Genomic DNA, 15,934 nt, shown 5'->3' with positions numbered 1-15,934 from the left:
GAAGAAACTCAACAGCATTCAAAAAAAAAAAAAAAAAAAAAAAAACAAACAAACAAAGTAGACCCAACTTTATAAGCTCAAATCTCTAATGTAAGTAGAACTCGTTCTAAACGTACCAATGCCGAGAACAGTAAGAAGCTTCAACAGAGCAAGGACGGCACACAAAATCAGTAAAGGGAAGTTTATTACTCGACGGACATACAGGCCTTCCTTTACTGGAATTCCAATCGAATCTGTTCCTCGGGGATGTCGATGGCTTCGGTGTGGAATTTGAACTCCGTTCGAGTGCAACAGCAGACGCAAAGGATCTTTCCAGTATTGTCGCAAACCGCGTCTATTTGATCGAGAGAGAGAGTGGAAATTGATTCTAGGGCTTCTCGTTTTTGAAGTCGATGAAGATTTCTGGGATATAGAGAAGCTTACGGAGAAAATCCCGAAAGGGGGAGGAAGAAGGAAATAGTGCAAGAGCTGGAGTTTTAAGATTGCCTCGGTCTTTAAATTTTGGGCCGGCCGGACCGGGCCGGATCAGTCCTACGAAAAACTTTTTTTTTACAAAAACAATAGGTGTATAGATGGTTGGCTCGTGTGTGCTTCTGCTAGCCACGTCTCTGCCCCGTGGCTTCGGTTTTATAGATGATTTGTCACGTGGATATCCGCATTTTTATAATTATTTAAAAATAAAAAAAAATTATATGGTAATTTTCGTAATCAGAAAATGAGTTATTGGTTGAAACGGCGCCAATTTAATGTAAAAAATATTTATTTTAAATTCCACCCGAATCGTATCATGAAATCTTCCACAATCCCCAAATTGCCCTTCCTTCTCATTCATTCTCTTCTCCTGCAAGCTTCCTGCAAAATTTCAAAATCTCCCGCTCCAATTTCTTTTTGGATTTACGAACTTCTCTTTAATCTTCCTTCCCCTCCCTCTCGCTTATATATAATCTCATCCATTAGTAGTCCAATCAATCCATCCATCCATCCATCCATCAATTTTCCCAATCATCTCTTTCAATCCTTTGATCAAGGATTTGTAACCATGCCTGCAATTTCAGAGGAGCCGTTGCTCGCCCCGAACCCCGATAGATTCTGTATGTTCCCCATTCAATATCCTCAGATTTGGGAAATGTATAAGAAAGCCGTTGCCTCCTTCTGGACCGCCGAGGAGGTTGATCTCTCTCAGGATCTTCGTCATTGGGAAGCTCTCACCGCCGATGAGAAGCATTTCATCAAACATGTTCTGGCCTTCTTTGCCGCTTCCGATGGTATTGTTCTGGAGAATCTCGCCGGCCGGTTCATGAAGGAGGTTCAGGTTGCGGAGGCGAGGGCGTTCTACGGCTTCCAAATAGCAATTGAGAATATTCACTCCGAGATGTACAGTTTGTTGCTCGAAACCTACATCAAGGCCTCTGTCGAGAAGAACAGGTTGTTCCATGCCATAGAGACTGTACCTTGCATCACGAAGAAGGCCGAGTGGGCGCTCAATTGGATCGACGGATCCGAGTCCTTTGCAGAGCGGTTGATAGCATTCGCCTGCGTGGAAGGCATCTTCTTCTCCGGAAGTTTCTGCGCTATATTCTGGTTGAAGAAACGCGGGCTGATGCCTGGATTGACATTTTCGAACGAATTGATATCGCGAGACGAAGGGCTGCACTGCGATTTCGCGTGCTTGTTATACTCGCTGATGAGGAAGAAGCTAAGCGAGGAGAAAGTGCAGGGGATCGTCCGGGAGGCAGTGGATATTGAGAGGGAATTCGTTTGTGAGGCATTGCCGTGCGCGCTGGTGGGGATGAATGGCGATCTGATGAGTGAGTACATCGAGTTTGTGGCAGATCGGCTGCTGGTAGCCCTAGGGCACAGCAAGATTTACAATGTGCAGAACCCGTTCGATTGGATGGAACTGATATCGCTGCAGGGGAAAACAAACTTCTTCGAGAAGAGGGTGGGAGATTATCAGAAGGCATCTGTGATGTCGAGCTTGGATGGGATCGGAGGGATACATGAGTTCAAGATGGATGAGGATTTTTAGAAGATACGATACCCTTCTCTCTATAACACCCACTCTGTATTTATTTCTTACTTCTGTTTCTGCAAATTTCATGTTTGATAATGATAGTGCCTGTCGTTTCTTCATTCCTAAGAAGCTTGCACCTTTAGGGAATCATGTATTTTAAATTATTCACAAGAAAGAGAAGCACTTTACCATTTCATTACTCTCCTAATACTCATTGATCTCATTCTTCATTTTTAATTTCTAAAGTTTCCAAATACAAATTCTATGCTCACTTACCCAAGTGTCAGAATTTAGATTCCACACCTGATCGCTCCGACATTCACCCGTATTCCGTGAAACACTATTGTGTTACTTACTCCTTGCTTCTGAAAATGAAAGACTATTCTCACCCCTTGCGATATGAATAAGTTACTCCTTACTTTTGAGAGTGAAAACTACTTCCAGAATAAGTTACTCCTTACTTTTAAAAGTGAAAACTACTTCCACTCTCTGCGACAGTAAACAAGTTAATTGAGTCTTTTATCCTTATTTACTTAGTTCCTTCCTATAATTGACAAGTTAATTGAGTCTTTTATCCTTATTTACTTAGTTCAACTCCTATAATTGAGTCACCCAAAACTCCTGACTATTGAATGTTTCAGAATATCTAGGCGCAAGAAGTAGAACAAGAGCGACAATTGGTAATTGCGAATAATAATGAAACACGTTCCTGTGAGGAATGTGGCAAATTATATGTGCACAACCAAAGAAGTGAAGCTAGAGAAGCAGACCTTCTTCCTGCAAGATCATCGGGGCTTTTAAACAAGCAGTGATTGAAGTGCTGCCTATAGAAATCAGCAAACTGGATTGGTTTCTGTAGCATCAGTGGAAGCTAATACTAATTGGGGTTGAGCAATAGTGCCTTCCTTTCTTGCTTTCTTGCGCTCTCTTTGCAGCCTGAAATACTCCCTCTTCCTTGCTCTGTAGCTGTTTGGATTCTCAGGCTGCACTTCTCTTGGGTACACACTCACCTGCAATCAAATACATACATCTCAGTTTTGTTTTCATTCTTGCAAGCTATCTTGAAAGGTCCAGTTCGAAGTGAAACCTTCTTCTTGTCAGGTCCATACTTCTCGAATTTTACAAGCCCGTCAATCAATGAGAAAATTGTATGGTCCTTGCCAAGCCCCACATTCTTTCCAGCATGGAACTGAAATCATTTGTACAAAAACAGACACCATGGAACTCAATTACAAAACAATCGATGTATGTTCGTAAATTAGGAATGCCCTAAACAATGTGCGGAACGAGCACCAATTCCTCAACCTATAAGTTTCAAAATCGAATTGGAAAATGATTTGGGACTGAGAAACTACCTTGGTTCCACGCTGACGAACGATGATAGAACCAGGCTTGGCAACCTGATCGCCGTAGATTTTAACGCCAAGCCTCTGGCCCTTAGAATCTCGGCCGTTCTTCGTGCTTCCAGCTCCTTTCTTGTGTGCATTTTCAATGGTTAAAGGGAATCTGGTAGGGAACGAGACGGAGAGCTTGGGAGGCAGTTGAATAGATCCGAAATCGCCTTTGAAGAAAGAGGACGAAGAAGAAGGGGCCAGAGAGAGGCCTCTGAATGCGCCAATTAGGTTTAAACTCATGGCTGCAACAGGGATTTCCTCGATTGGAACTGTGAAGCGAATACAAGAAATCGACAGAATTAGTTGATTGAGAAAAATAAATGGATATGGAGGAGGGGAAGAGACAGAGAGGGAGCGAACGCGAACCTTATCCTTAGAACCACAACCACAACCAGAACCGCCCCAAGCCACCGAATGCGAATCTTGGACCGGCAGGGTTCGCTTGTATGCACTTGTATTCACCCCAATTATGAAATTTAAACCGCCTTCCTTTAGTGGTTCCGTACCACCACAATGGGCAGCATCGAAGGAGTGATCGAAACCTGCCTCGAACCAGTACGTGAGTAACAACTTAGCGTCAAAAGGTAGGTATCTTTTATTGCTCCACTAACCTTTTCTACATTTCTCAAGACCATTTAAGCTTTTTGTTTATTTTTATATCCAGATTAAATAGATGTTTAAGAACTTCAATTAATCTCAAATAATGATAAAAAGAAAAATACATATTGAAATTAAATATTATAGAATATTAAGCTACATCCATTAAAAAAAAAAAAAAAAAATCATCTCGCAAAACTACATGCTCACACATACATACGTGTGTGTATATATAAATACACGAATAATACTTTAATGGTTAGTTGGATTATGGGTATTATTTTATTTAAAATTAAAATCCTTCCCTTAATAAAAGTCAACCGAAATCTTCAAATCATCTGACATGGAAGGAACTAACCCACTAACTTTTCCATTGTTTAGTTCGTTCGTAATTAGCCATGTGAGATTCTATGAAAATGTGAGATTCTGTCTTGGCTGGAGAGACGAATGAACCATTCTTTACATAAGTGTAAAAACCTCTTTCTGGTGGGCACGTTTTAAAACTTTGAGGAAAAATTCAGAAGGAAAAACTCAAAAAGGTCAATATTTGCTAACAGTGAGGCCAAAGCGGATAATATTTACTAGTATATAAGAAATAAACATGGTTGACAGTATCTATGAGTGGATAGGAAAGAAGCATTATAGGAAAAGGCTTCCAAAAACGAACAATATCTACTAGGGACATGAAAAAAAACATTCTACTAAGAATGTTCCTAACCTACTAAAAGGGTTCTAAAGTTAAATTTGATAGGTCTACTTAGTCATAGGTTTTACCCGATCCCATCAAATACGTGAAAAATGTATTAAGCATTTAAAAATAATGGTAATCGGTTAGGAAGGAGTCTGATTTGATAATATCACGAGTTTTGAAATTTTCTTATCCCAAGTTGATGGTAATAAATTGCAATATTATTAAAATTATCCATTTCTTACCACTTCCAACATTTGACTTTAAGTTGAGAAAACAATGGTTTCACGCGCACGGGAGTTGAATATTATAAATGTCATTTTCATGCATTCTTGCAAGGAACCCGAATTACCTAAACTAAACCCTAAACAAATTATGATTCACAGCAATAATATAAACCCAACCCATTTTTGTAGAATAATACTAATGTGGATTGACCCCAACAACTCAATCGTCACCACCTTGTTTACTCTCTCTCTTCAAAAATCTTAGCTTGACCAAGTTCATACACCCCATCCTCCTCTTCCACACCTTATATATGCTGAAGGGATGCCGGATCTTAGTAGAAGTTACACAAACCAACTAGGCGGCCATGGCCATGGGAGCTTTGTGGAGGGCTTTGGTTCTGGCTGTGCTTCTTGTGGCGGCTACTACTGTCCAGACAACAGACGCACAATTAGTAGAGAATTTCTACGCCTCCACTTGTCCCAACGTGGAGCAGATCGTTACACAAGCTGTTCAAAACAAGTTTGATCAAACGTTCGTTACCGTCCCTGCAACTTTGCGACTCTTCTTCCATGATTGTTTCGTTGAGGTGCTTCTTCTTGACTAACCTTTTCTAAGGATTGACATACCTAATCATCCTTTCCTTATAAATCCATCATCATCTCATGAATAATATTCATAAAATTTATCACGGGTACAACCTTATTTGTTTACTATTGAGTATAGGGTTGTGATGCTTCGGTGTTGATAGCATCTCCAAATGGGGATGCAGAGAAAGATGCTAAAGACAATATTTCATTAGCTGGAGATGGATTTGACACGGTTATTAAAGCTAAGCAAGCGGTTGAAAGTGCTTGTCCCGGTGTTGTCTCTTGTGCTGACGTTTTGGCTCTTGCAACTAGAGATGTCGTTAATTTGGTACCATTTTTGAAATCAATGGATGAAATAAATATTTTAAAACAAAATTCATGACATTTGACTAAAAATTATTGATTTATTGTCCTCGTGTTTCAGGCAGGGGGCCCACTGTACAGCGTGGAACTAGGACGTCGAGATGGGCTAATTTCCCGAGCATCCCGAGTGGCCGGAAACTTACCGGAGCCATTCTTCGATCTGGACCAACTGGTCAACATGTTCGCCGCCCACAACCTGACCCTCATCGACATGATCGCACTCTCCGGAGCCCACACCTTGGGCTTCTCCCACTGTGACCGTTTCTCCAACCGTCTCTACTCCTTTTCCCCTTCGTCTCCGGTGGACCCGTCGTTGGACCCCGGCTACGCGCAGCAGCTAATGGATGCGTGTCCGCGGAACGTGGATCCCAGCATAGCCATCGACATGGATCCTATAACCCCTCGGACCTTCGACAACGTTTACTACCAGAACCTTATCGCCGGCAAGGGCCTCTTCACTGCCGACCAGATTCTGTTCACGGAGTCCGAATCCCAGCCGACAGTCCGCAGCTTCGCCACCAATGGGGCGGAGTTTAATGCTGCGTTTATCAACGCCATGACCAAGATGGGTCGGATTGGAGTTAAGACTGGTAATGATGGTGAAATTCGAATCGATTGTAGTGCCTTTAATTCCTAATTTTTGTTGCTCATCATGTGATGAACTCGAAAGATAAGTTATGGTCATGTAACAAGTTGTTTCCTATTCTGTTCTGTCTTTTTGTATGAAAATTTGTTGGTATAGAAAATAAACAACATATTATGATTAAAAAAAACATAACTATTGTGTCTGTCAAGAACATGTAGCAAAGCTCAAACCTCCTTGGTGGAATAAATGCATAGCATATTTTATATTTACTGATGAATAATGGTGAAATCTAATTTACACAAAGCGTGGATGAACGAGATTTTCCATAGAGGTTGTAGTAAACACCCCTGGTGCGGTGAACCAAAACCAAACTTAAGATGCCTGCAATGGCGCAGAAAACAGCCATTATCATACAAGTTAGAGAGAAGCATATGGTGCCCACGCACTTGAGCGGTCCATTGGAGCTCTGCAGCTGTGAGAGATGATTGAGAGCTTGCTTCTCTGCTTCCTTATCATAGATGCTGCTCGTGATTAACCCAGAAAATATCAAAGATCCCATGGGAGTAGAGAGAGTGATGAAGTTGTATAAAGCAGCAAACTTTTTCAACCCAAACAATTCAGAGGCAGTAGCAGGCACAATTGCCCAGTGAGCCCCGTACCCGAGCCCTGTTATGAGAGTTCCAATGTACATTGCTCCAGGCCATCCCATTCCGATGAAGAGATGTCCGAATATCATAAGGAGTTGCGCAATCGCCATTGCAATAGGTCTTGGATAAGCATAATCTCTGTTGAAGAAAATGAAAGTAAGATATAATATAATGATATTTTATGGTGTAACAGTCCAAGCTCAAGTCCACTGCTAGCAATTAGCGTCTTTTTTTAGACTTTTACTTTTGAGTTTTCTCTCAAGGTTTTAAAACGCGTCTGCACGAGAAATTTTCATGCCTCTATAAGAAATGCATCTTTAAAACGCGTCTGCTAGGGAGAGATCTCCACACCCTTATAAGAAATGTTTCGTTGCCCTCTCCAACCGAGGTGGGATCTCACAATCCTCCCTCTTTGAGAGCTCAGTGTTCTCGCTGACACACCGCTCAGTGTCGGGCTCTTATACTATTTGCAACCGCCCAAGCCCACTGCTAATAGGTATTGTCTATTTGGGCTTTCCCTTTTAGGGTTCCCCTCGAGGTTTTAAAACGCGTCTATTATGGGGAGGGTCTAGCCCTATTCCAACCAGTGCCTCGTACCATTCGGTGACTGGCTCTGATATTATTTATAACAGCTTCAGCCCACCGCTTGTAAATATTGTACATAGTTATAAGGAATATTTCATTCCCTTCTCCATGGAATCTCAGCTGAGGACAACTAAAATAAATTTTGTACCTTACAGCAATCTCAGAGAGGTAGCCACCACCAACACGGCCGAGGAAGTTCCATATGCTGATGAGGGACACAAAAATATGTGTATTATCATAGCCTAAGGACTCGCTCATCTGTCCGAGGTTATCGATCACGGTCAATCCAGTCCCAGAACCAAGGAGATGGGAGAGAAATATAAGCCAAAAGTCTGCTTTGATTAAAGCTTGACCCAAGGTGAAATCTTCCCCTCTACGTGGACCCTTCCTCCTCTGCACTCTTACTGCTCCTTCTGCAGCTGCTTGCAATAGTTTTGCTTGCAACTGAGCAATGCGTTTTTGTCTCTCTGATGCAGGAACTGAGTCCTCTACCTCTGATTTTTCATCTTCCACCTCACTTAATATCACTTCATTACCATCTGCTTCAGATGTAGCAGGTTCCTGTCTGTGTAACGGTTGTAGGAGAGCCTCTTGCTCAGCATATGTTGTCGTCTCTGAGCTCAAAGTCGACGCCACCGGAATCAAGAAGGGAATAAGAAGGATGACAAACATAACAGCGGTAAAAATGGCTATCACAGTGGAGCTCAAGGTAACAAGATCCTCAACAAGCATGACTCCCATCAAATATGCAGCCAAGAGGAGGCAGACGCCATAAACAGTAGTAAAGCTCATGGCGTCAGACTGCCGCACTTGCCTATGGCCGGCAACAGGTTTGATAAAAAACATCAAGCCAATAGCCACCAGTGCAGGACCTACTGCAATCATGAATATAAGATCGGCTGAATCAGGAGAATGCATGATTGCATATATCTGAGTCAAGATTGCACCGCTTAAACCAGCAAAGCCTTTCAAAATCCCAACCACAGGACCCCTGCTTTTTGGAAAGTTTTGTACGCAAGAAACCAGAGAAACTGTATTGAAGTAAGTCTCCCCATTCGTTCCCACAAATACAAGAACGCACATCTGCACAATCATATTCATACATGACTAAACAAAACTGGCAAAACAGGGGGAATAGCTTAACAATTTGTTCTTCAAAGGACTTTTCAATAGCTTCAATCAACATAGATATTCAGAAAATCTGTTGAATATTCAATAAAATTGCTTCTATAATCTTAGAGACAATTTATCAAACAGATAATGTGCTTCCTGCTGCATTTTTTTTTTTACAGAATCCTATCAAGGTTTGAATATGGATATAACATTCTACCTATCTAAAGACGATGATTCATACCCATTCGATTAAAAGAAAAGAGGAGGAGACTGAAAACTTACAGCCCAGAGAGGCAAAACGGGAGCTCGACCAGTGACGATGAGCCAAATCCAACCATACCCGACAAAGTTACTGATAGCACCGACCAACAGAGTTGCCCAGAAGGGCAATATCTCCAACAAGGTTCCAGCTAGAGTACCAACACTATCCCCAAGGTCTTTCGCCACACCGAGCCGCGCAATTTGCCTCTGACTGTAACTCAAATTGGTTTTGATCACCGGCGATATGCTTCCAAAAAGATACCCGATTCCCGCGCAAGATTGAACCCATATTGCAGCCACAAAAACCAACCACCTATTGTTCAAAAAGCCCACAAGTTTCTCATTACACATACCCATCAATGCCCAGAAACCCAACTCTCTCCGATTTTACGTCCGTCCCAAAATTTGGCTGCCAAAAAGGAACTATAGAATCGAAACGGGCCCAAAATTTGGCTGCCAAAAAGGAACTATAGAATCGAAACGGGCCCTTATGGGAATGGTAAAGAGGGGTGGATTGATAGAGATGGGGTGGCAACATAAACATGGATCTCTTCGATTATTAATACGCAAAATCCCCGCCATGGCGCGCACTCTGTTCTGCTAGGCACACAAACAAGAAACTTAGAATTGGATATGGATACGGCGATTCAAATTAGAAGATGACAACAAAGCGGTGATCATCTACCAGAAATGACAACGAAACAAATCGATCGTCTACCAGAACTGTCACCATCTTAAGAGTTACCATTTGACCATTTCATATGGGAACGACGATCCAATTTCAAATATAGAATAAGGAACTTCGTAACTCGACCGTTATTTTATTTTATTTTATTTTATTTTATTGAATGGTACAAGTTATATTATTATTTTTTTATTTTTATCGAGCCCGACTAACAAATAGTCGATATGTCCGAGTGGTTAAGGAGACAGACTTGAAATCTGTTGGGCTTCGCCCGCGCAGGTTCGAACCCTGCTGTCGACGAATGTTTTACTAAATTTCCTTTTTGCTTCTTGGGTTGAAAATTGGCAATTCCGTTCCTAATATAAGCCAAAATGATATTTACAGTTTTGATTTGAAGTATCTATGGAAGTATGAAGAACACATTTTGTAAAGGTCATAATGATTGAATAGTAAGTCAAGAATAAAACATGAGAAACCAAAAATACACAGAAACAGAGAGTAAAGCCTAGCCGATCCACTTAAGAACATGTGAATCTGAATAACTTCATTCGCTAACCTTCGTCTTTCCAACTCATCCCTCCACCACCATTCCTCTCCCCTTTCTCCTTTACTTAATGCCGTCTTCCTCCTCCTCTCCCTTTCTCCTTTACTTAATGCCGTCTTCCTCCTCCTCTCCCTTCCTCATTTCCATTCCCTAGACTCTTCCTCACCATGGCGGATTGGGGTCCGGTCTTTGTGGCGGTGGTGCTCTTCGTTCTCCTAACCCCCGGATTGCTCGTTCAGATGCCTGGGAAGAATCGCTTCATCGAGTTTGGGAACTTCCAGACCAGCGGAGTCTCCATTCTGGTTCATTCCGCTCTCTATTTTGCCTTGATCTGCATCTTCTTGCTGGCTGTTGGTGTTCATGTTTATATGGGCTCCTAATTCTAATTCTGCACCTTTTGTGTAATCCTTTTTCTTTTTTTCTTCCTAACTCTGTCATCTGCTTCCATCTATACATCATTTTTTTTTAATCTCTCTGTTTATAATCATCCTCTCAACTTTGTCCTCTGTTCTTGGGGAATTTGATTCCTCAACTCGATGATTCGAGATTCGAGAAAGGGGATCGGATTTACCATAAAACTTTATTCTACGAATAAGTGACTTGCCTCAACTACGTGCATACCTAACTAAACTTTATTTTACTTTATATTCAAAACTAAGAACGTAGCAAAAATATTTTTAGGCGTGGTAATAAACTAGTCCCCCAAAAAGCACATATCGAATCAGTATGAATTTTAGACCTCCAGTTTTGATCAGTAATCAAAATCTGAACACCTAATTTTAAAAAAAAATGGAATTAATTAGAGATCTATCAGATGTTCAAAATAAACTAAATTCTGCTATGACTCAAACAAACAAAAAAAGTAATTAGAGTCTGTGTCTGAGTATAGTACAAGATCATTCAAAAGTTGAGAGAGTGCATCAACAAAATTTCAGGCGAGGAAAGCGAAATGAAAACTGAACTAAAAATCAAAGCATGAAGAAGAGATCTGAACTTGAAATTAAGCGGATGAGAGAACTTTTCATTCGATGAAGAGTAAGCAACATGAAAGTTCTTCAACTACAGATCACGAATCAACGAGAGAAATTAAAAAAAAAAATTACATGGATGAAGCAGCAGCGTGATGTAGAAGAAGAAGAAGAAGAAGAAGAAGCAGAGGTCTAAATGTAAATATGGAGGTTGAGCATAACAAGTAGCAAAATAAGGAGTAGAAGAAAGACAACGGCATGAACAAAGATGGAAGCAAAACTGGTCTTCAAATTCATGAACTCGAGGGGGCGTTCCGATCCCGGCATCTGAATGATCATCCCTGGCGACAGAAACGCAAACAGAACCGAAGCGATCAATGGAGCTGCCAAATCATTCATTCTTGTGTTGTTCTTGTAAAAATGGGGGACGCACAGAATGCCTGAGTTTTAATGGTTAGAGAGGAATAAGAATTTTTGTAAAAGGTTTTACGGAGCTTCTCCACCATCCCCTTTTTATTCCATTTTCCTTGTAACTAACCCCACCCCATCACACATGGCGGGTGCATTCATAATTATGTCCTCCACTCCAATTTCATTCCCAACCATAGTCCCCGTGTGACTATCTATGACTATAGATTTATAGATTTATAACTAAGAAATACATCTTCGTTGGTATGAAATCTTTTGAAAAAATCAAAAGCAAAACCATGAGTGTCTATGTTTAAAGTGGATAATATCGTACCATTATAAATGTTTATGATTTATAACATGGTATCATGGCCATAGTTTTAACTTAGTCATGTCAATAAAACCCTCAAATGTCAAACAATGAAGTTGGGAGTCTGGAAAGTGTAGTCAAAAGGTTGTATTTTGTTCGATGGCTCCTTATGCCTCAAGGGAGGCTCTATAATGTACTTTGTTCGAGGGGAGAATTGTGGGGAGAAGAGTCCCCATCTTATACATAATAAATACATCTCTATTGTTACGAAGCCTCTTGGGGAAACCAAAAGTAAAATATGACTGCTTATACTCAAAGTGGACAATATTATATCATGGTAGAGGTTCGCGATTCTTAAGATCACTTCTCCTTACTCACCCGTCCAATTCAAGCATAATTCAAGAAACAATGCATGAATTACCATAGTGAAGGTTGAGAGAATTAAAAACGAAAATAATTTATATATACGGGTTTTTTAAAATAAAAAATTATAATGAATATGATATTTTAAAAATTAATAAATATTACCATTGAGATTTGGACCAACTTTTAGCCCTTTTTTTTACCTCCTCATCGTGAACAAGAATCATGCCAAAAGATTTTATCTTCTTTTATGTTCTCATTCCCTAGCTTTTCATTTAAAATAATTAAAATAATATTTTAGTTGTTGAACCTTTTGATTTAATTTATTATTATTTTTATTTTCAATATTATTTTAATATTAGTTTAGAATTAATTTAAACAAAATTGATAAAATGATAACCATTTTTATTGAAGAAAATACACGATGGGTCGATTATTCACATTTCTAAATATTAATAGAAACTATTATTATTTTTCTGAAAAATTAAATTTAATTAAGCAAGAATTTGAAAGTTATAGAGATTAAAATTAAAAGAAAATATATATTAACACTTGAGAGGACGGAAGGTCCACGGCACAAATTTTGATGCAATTAAATGGGAGAAAAAGGCGCAGAAAAGCAAGAGCACATTGCACATAAATCCACATAATTTCAGGAGCAGGACCATCCCTTTTCCTTCCCGCTTATTCTGCAGTCGACCGCGACCGACCCGCCAATTCTCTGGGCCATCAACCCCCTGGCCCACGGGGGCCCATTTACCACTTCACTCACCAGCTCCAATTGATGACTACAGAAAGTAATTATCTGCTACCGCCCGCGCAGAATAAAATTCATAAATAATTAATTTTAATCAGTACCTATCGCCACCAACCAGTGTCAATCTCGTAGTTAACACCAACTTCTAGGAGATTCCCACGTTGTTCGAATCCAGAAATAAAGTGTGAACTCTGCTGAATTCAATTTCTCTTCTTCTTCTTCTTCTTCTTCTTCTTCTTCTTCTTCTTCGCGTTACTGCAAGACCAACTCGCTTCACGTTTTGCTACTTCGGATATTTCTCTCTTTACGTCTAGTGAAGTACGAAATCTGGGAAAGGATGTCGGATTGGGCACCGGTAGTGATCGGAGTTGTACTGTTCGTACTGCTCTCTCCAGGGCTTCTGTTCCAGTTTCCGGGGAATAATCGACAGTTTGAGTTTGGGAGTATGAAGACCAACGGAAAGGCCATCGCCATTCACACGCTCATTTTCTTTATCCTTTACGCCGTCTTCATTCTCGCTCTCCGTATCCACATCTATACTGGCTGATCCGGTAACCTCTTATTCTCGTCTCTTTCCGTTTTCATTCGAGATTGTTACCAACTGGAGTTCCTGCAATCTTGGTGATGTTTGTGCCGCCTTGTGTTTTGTATTTCTTTTCGAAGCGGATCTTGTTTGATCTGTCTGGATTTGCGATTTGTGTATGTGTAGTCGGAGACTTGGAAGAGATAAAGGAATTTTGTTTGTTAATTTCGTTTTTACATACGCCTATCCCTCCATTGCTAGTATACATCCAACATTGGGCTCTGTAGCTACTCATGCTCATCGAGAAGCTTCTTTTTCTTTCCCTCTATTCTTTAGTTTCATAAATTTAACGCATCTCAAGTACAAGGTACTCGTCTTAGCGCGGATAATCTGGTCAAATTTTTGTTGAAGTCTCCTAGTATAAGCAAGCTACTAGAGGGGTATGATCAATTCGTTAAGACAATAGAGAAGAATTTTGCTCAAAATATTCAAACAATTACCGCGAGAGTGTTCATTGAACTTTACCTTTCTTATTAACCCCCAAAAAGAATGGAAATTATAGATTACATTTAGACAGATTATTACAATATAGAAAGTTATTGTTGAAAGGGAAGAAGAGAACAAGAAATGGAGCAGAGTAGGCAGAAGTATGCTGTAAGTCCTAGTGAGAAAGAAGCAATTCATTTGGCGAAGGTAGCCAAAGCAGATTATGAAGTTGTTAAACGTGTATGTGAATACCAATTGCGATGACCAATATGGTGAGTATGCAGAAGAATATGATGGCGTGCACCAAAATGGCAATCCCACTGGTGTTCATGTTCCCAAACTCCACCACCCTGATTCTGGCCGGCAACTGAAAAAGCAGCCCTGGCGACAGGAGAATGAAGAGCGCCACTGCTACCACAACCGGCCCCCAGTCTGCATTCATCTCTATCTAGAAGAAGAGGTGTGTTTTGAAGTATACAGAGAATAGGATGAGTGTGAGCGAGAGAGAGAATTGAAGGTTGGAAGTAGCTGAATGTAAAGAGGGGTTATAAGGGGGAATGAGCCTGTAGATTTGCTTAAGGAAGAAGGAGTTGAGGGGTTGGATGCCAAACTTGGGGAGAAAGAAGAAAAATGTTTATAATCGAAGGAAAGGTATGTGATGGGTCGATGGGAGTGGATCTGCTTTATGAAGATTGAAAGAAAAGGATTTGGATTTTCCTTCATTCCAGTTCCAATGGAAATGCTCTCTTTTTTCTTGCTTTAGGGATGTGTGATGAAGGTGGAGCCTTTTGTTTAAAGAAATTGGATGTGTGTGCTAGTGTAAAGTTGTGTTTATCAGGCTTAGATTATTGAGAATGCCTTGTTGTTTGTTTGTTTGTTTGTTTCTTTACACCAAAAGCTTAGAAGGATTGTCTTGTCATAAAGATGTTCAAAGCCTGTGGAATTCATTGCACCATGATGCAAGTCTGAATGTGATTTCATGAGGCAGATTGGAGTTCACACGCTTTGATTGGGTGATGAACAGAATATTTTTGTTGTCGCATAATATCATATCTTGAAGATGGGGAAATAGCTTTATCTCTGTGCATTGCTTTTCAGATTTATCTGTTAACATATTGCTCTATTCTTTTCTTCGCCTCTGTAGGCAATCAAGACCACTCATCTTCTCTGGTGTGAATAGGAATCAATCAAATGATTATGAACATAGTGTTCAAATTTCTTTTCTCCCTCTTTTCTTCTCTTTTCTTTTTTTGTAAGCCCACTCTTGCCTGTCTCTTGTTTTTATGCAACAACGGCCTTTTTTGAGCAATTGAAAAATAGCTTTAAATTTCAAGGGCCATGACAAAGAAGAAAGGGTACTGCCAGGAACAGGTAGTTTTAGGATTTTGAAAAGGAACATGTTCTTTGAAGAAAAAGGATCACTACCAGTTTTAGCTGTTTTTTATATAAACATCGTAGCCAATAAAATGATTCCACTTTGGTCGATTAGTCTTGCCACTTAATATTAATCTAAATGATTCCACCTACTGTTTTTTTTTTCTTTGCACAAAAGAACAGCAGAATAAAGTGCCAATAATTGAGTCTATAATTTCACATTCTTAACTCCTATATATTTAATATCTAGATAGATTAAACAATCCCACAATCCGGGTTGCAACTGTATAGCAGCTAGCTATATATTATACGTTTCTATTACGAACCTAATTTAGATAAAGAAAACACAGGAGAGGAGTAAATATTTAGTTTTCACAATTAGAAAACATCACATAATATCCATTATATGGCAAAGCTTCTTCAATTGATTAAGCCCTCAAGTCTAAAGCGTTC

General features: G+C 40.0%; 8 protein-coding genes and 1 non-coding gene across 11 annotated transcripts in view; 4 read left to right on the top strand and 5 right to left on the bottom strand.

Annotated features, from left to right (window-relative positions):
- Positions 1–525, bottom strand: part of LOC111445121 — a gene marked incomplete at its 5' end in the record, with an annotated part of 2,107 nt that extends 1,582 nt beyond the window's left edge. Inside the window, one exon of the mRNA XM_023083353.1 lies at positions 117–525. Coding sequence (XP_022939121.1) covers positions 117–525 — 409 coding nt within the window. The remainder of the gene's footprint in view (positions 1–116) is intronic.
- A 251-nt stretch (positions 526–776) lies between these two features.
- LOC111445088 (ribonucleoside-diphosphate reductase small chain-like) lies at positions 777–2,215 on the top strand. The gene has a single exon (XM_023083311.1). The coding sequence runs from the start codon at positions 788–790 to the stop codon at positions 2,027–2,029; it is 1,242 nt and encodes a 413-aa protein (XP_022939079.1). The 5' UTR covers positions 777–787; the 3' UTR covers positions 2,030–2,215.
- Positions 2,216–2,674: 459 nt separating this feature from the next.
- LOC111445091 (50S ribosomal protein L27, chloroplastic) lies at positions 2,675–3,862 on the bottom strand. Of its 3 annotated transcripts, none has more exons than XM_023083316.1 (4): positions 3,774–3,862; positions 3,370–3,673; positions 3,102–3,203; positions 2,675–3,024 (listed from the first exon to the last, which is right to left on the bottom strand). In XM_023083316.1, the coding sequence occupies exons 2-4, from the start codon at positions 3,646–3,648 to the stop codon at positions 2,848–2,850; spliced, it is 558 nt and encodes a 185-aa protein (XP_022939084.1). In that variant the 5' UTR covers positions 3,649–3,673; positions 3,774–3,862; the 3' UTR covers positions 2,675–2,847. The 3 variants fall into 3 exon arrangements, with proteins under 3 accessions (XP_022939084.1, XP_022939085.1, XP_022939083.1); XM_023083317.1 differs by having other exon boundaries at positions 3,370–3,677; positions 3,775–3,852; XM_023083315.1 differs by lacking the exon at positions 3,774–3,862 and having other exon boundaries at positions 3,370–3,752.
- A 1,324-nt stretch (positions 3,863–5,186) lies between these two features.
- Positions 5,187–6,722, top strand: LOC111445090 (peroxidase 55-like). Its single transcript, XM_023083313.1, has 3 exons — positions 5,187–5,507; positions 5,645–5,836; positions 5,933–6,722. Exons 1-3 carry the CDS (start codon positions 5,286–5,288, stop codon positions 6,506–6,508), a joined length of 990 nt encoding a protein of 329 aa, XP_022939081.1. The 5' UTR covers positions 5,187–5,285; the 3' UTR covers positions 6,509–6,722.
- A 4-nt stretch (positions 6,723–6,726) lies between these two features.
- On the bottom strand, positions 6,727–9,770 carry LOC111445087 (protein NUCLEAR FUSION DEFECTIVE 4-like). The gene is made up of 3 exons (XM_023083310.1): positions 9,085–9,770; positions 7,838–8,772; positions 6,727–7,242 (listed from the first exon to the last, which is right to left on the bottom strand). The coding sequence occupies exons 1-3, from the start codon at positions 9,418–9,420 to the stop codon at positions 6,747–6,749; spliced, it is 1,767 nt and encodes a 588-aa protein (XP_022939078.1). The 5' UTR covers positions 9,421–9,770; the 3' UTR covers positions 6,727–6,746.
- Positions 9,771–9,966: 196 nt separating this feature from the next.
- TRNAS-UGA lies at positions 9,967–10,048 on the top strand. The gene has a single exon. It is a non-coding gene; the product is annotated as a tRNA-Ser (tRNA).
- Positions 10,049–10,264: 216 nt separating this feature from the next.
- LOC111445120 lies at positions 10,265–13,875 on the top strand. Its single transcript, XM_023083352.1, has 2 exons — positions 10,265–10,671; positions 13,282–13,875. The coding sequence occupies exons 1-2, from the start codon at positions 10,460–10,462 to the stop codon at positions 13,643–13,645; spliced, it is 576 nt and encodes a 191-aa protein (XP_022939120.1). The 5' UTR covers positions 10,265–10,459; the 3' UTR covers positions 13,646–13,875.
- Positions 11,282–11,777, bottom strand: LOC111445325. Its single transcript, XM_023083626.1, has one exon. It carries the CDS (start codon positions 11,657–11,659, stop codon positions 11,453–11,455), a length of 207 nt encoding a protein of 68 aa, XP_022939394.1. The 5' UTR covers positions 11,660–11,777; the 3' UTR covers positions 11,282–11,452.
- A 233-nt stretch (positions 13,876–14,108) lies between the features above and the next one.
- Positions 14,109–15,482, bottom strand: LOC111445324. Its single transcript, XM_023083625.1, has one exon. It carries the CDS (start codon positions 14,547–14,549, stop codon positions 14,340–14,342), a length of 210 nt encoding a protein of 69 aa, XP_022939393.1. The 5' UTR covers positions 14,550–15,482; the 3' UTR covers positions 14,109–14,339.
- Positions 15,483–15,934: the final 452 nt, after the last annotated feature.

Source organism: Cucurbita moschata, unplaced genomic scaffold, assembly GCF_002738365.1.
Source record: "Cucurbita moschata cultivar Rifu unplaced genomic scaffold, Cmos_1.0 Cmo_Scf00007, whole genome shotgun sequence".
Lineage (NCBI taxonomy): Eukaryota > Viridiplantae > Streptophyta > Magnoliopsida > Cucurbitales > Cucurbitaceae > Cucurbita > Cucurbita moschata.
Note: the sequence above shows the minus strand (reverse complement) of the source record. Positions and strands in the feature narration are given on the sequence as shown.

What these genes read in the sequence shown, in the direction of transcription:
- LOC111445120 (XM_023083352.1), top strand. Translation starts at nt 10,460, where the DNA reads ATGGCGGATTGGGGTCCGGTCTTTGTGGCGGTGGTGCTCTTCGTTCTC. An exon ending in CATGTTTATATGGGCTCCTA is followed by an intron (nt 10,672 to 13,281) that starts ATTCTAATTCTG and finishes CCAGAAATAAAG; the next exon opens with TGTGAACTCTGCTGAATTCA.
- LOC111445325 (XM_023083626.1), bottom strand. Translation starts at nt 11,659, where the DNA reads ATGAATGATTTGGCAGCTCCATTGATCGCTTCGGTTCTGTTTGCGTTT.
- LOC111445090 (XM_023083313.1), top strand. Translation starts at nt 5,286, where the DNA reads ATGGCCATGGGAGCTTTGTGGAGGGCTTTGGTTCTGGCTGTGCTTCTT. An exon ending in TCCATGATTGTTTCGTTGAG is followed by an intron (nt 5,508 to 5,644) that starts GTGCTTCTTCTT and finishes TATTGAGTATAG; the next exon opens with GGTTGTGATGCTTCGGTGTT. An exon ending in CTAGAGATGTCGTTAATTTG is followed by an intron (nt 5,837 to 5,932) that starts GTACCATTTTTG and finishes CTCGTGTTTCAG; the next exon opens with GCAGGGGGCCCACTGTACAG.
- LOC111445088 (XM_023083311.1), top strand. Translation starts at nt 788, where the DNA reads ATGAAATCTTCCACAATCCCCAAATTGCCCTTCCTTCTCATTCATTCT.
- LOC111445087 (XM_023083310.1), bottom strand. Translation starts at nt 9,420, where the DNA reads ATGGGTATGTGTAATGAGAAACTTGTGGGCTTTTTGAACAATAGGTGG. An exon ending in CCGTTTTGCCTCTCTGGGCT is followed by an intron (nt 8,773 to 9,084) that starts GTAAGTTTTCAG and finishes ATGATTGTGCAG; the next exon opens with ATGTGCGTTCTTGTATTTGT. An exon ending in CTCTCTGAGATTGCTGTAAG is followed by an intron (nt 7,243 to 7,837) that starts GTACAAAATTTA and finishes TTTCTTCAACAG; the next exon opens with AGATTATGCTTATCCAAGAC.
- LOC111445091 (XM_023083316.1), bottom strand. Translation starts at nt 3,648, where the DNA reads ATGAGTTTAAACCTAATTGGCGCATTCAGAGGCCTCTCTCTGGCCCCT. An exon ending in TTCGTCAGCGTGGAACCAAG is followed by an intron (nt 3,204 to 3,369) that starts GTAGTTTCTCAG and finishes AAATGATTTCAG; the next exon opens with TTCCATGCTGGAAAGAATGT. An exon ending in ATGGACCTGACAAGAAGAAG is followed by an intron (nt 3,025 to 3,101) that starts GTTTCACTTCGA and finishes ATTTGATTGCAG; the next exon opens with GTGAGTGTGTACCCAAGAGA.
- LOC111445324 (XM_023083625.1), bottom strand. Translation starts at nt 14,549, where the DNA reads ATGAATGCAGACTGGGGGCCGGTTGTGGTAGCAGTGGCGCTCTTCATT.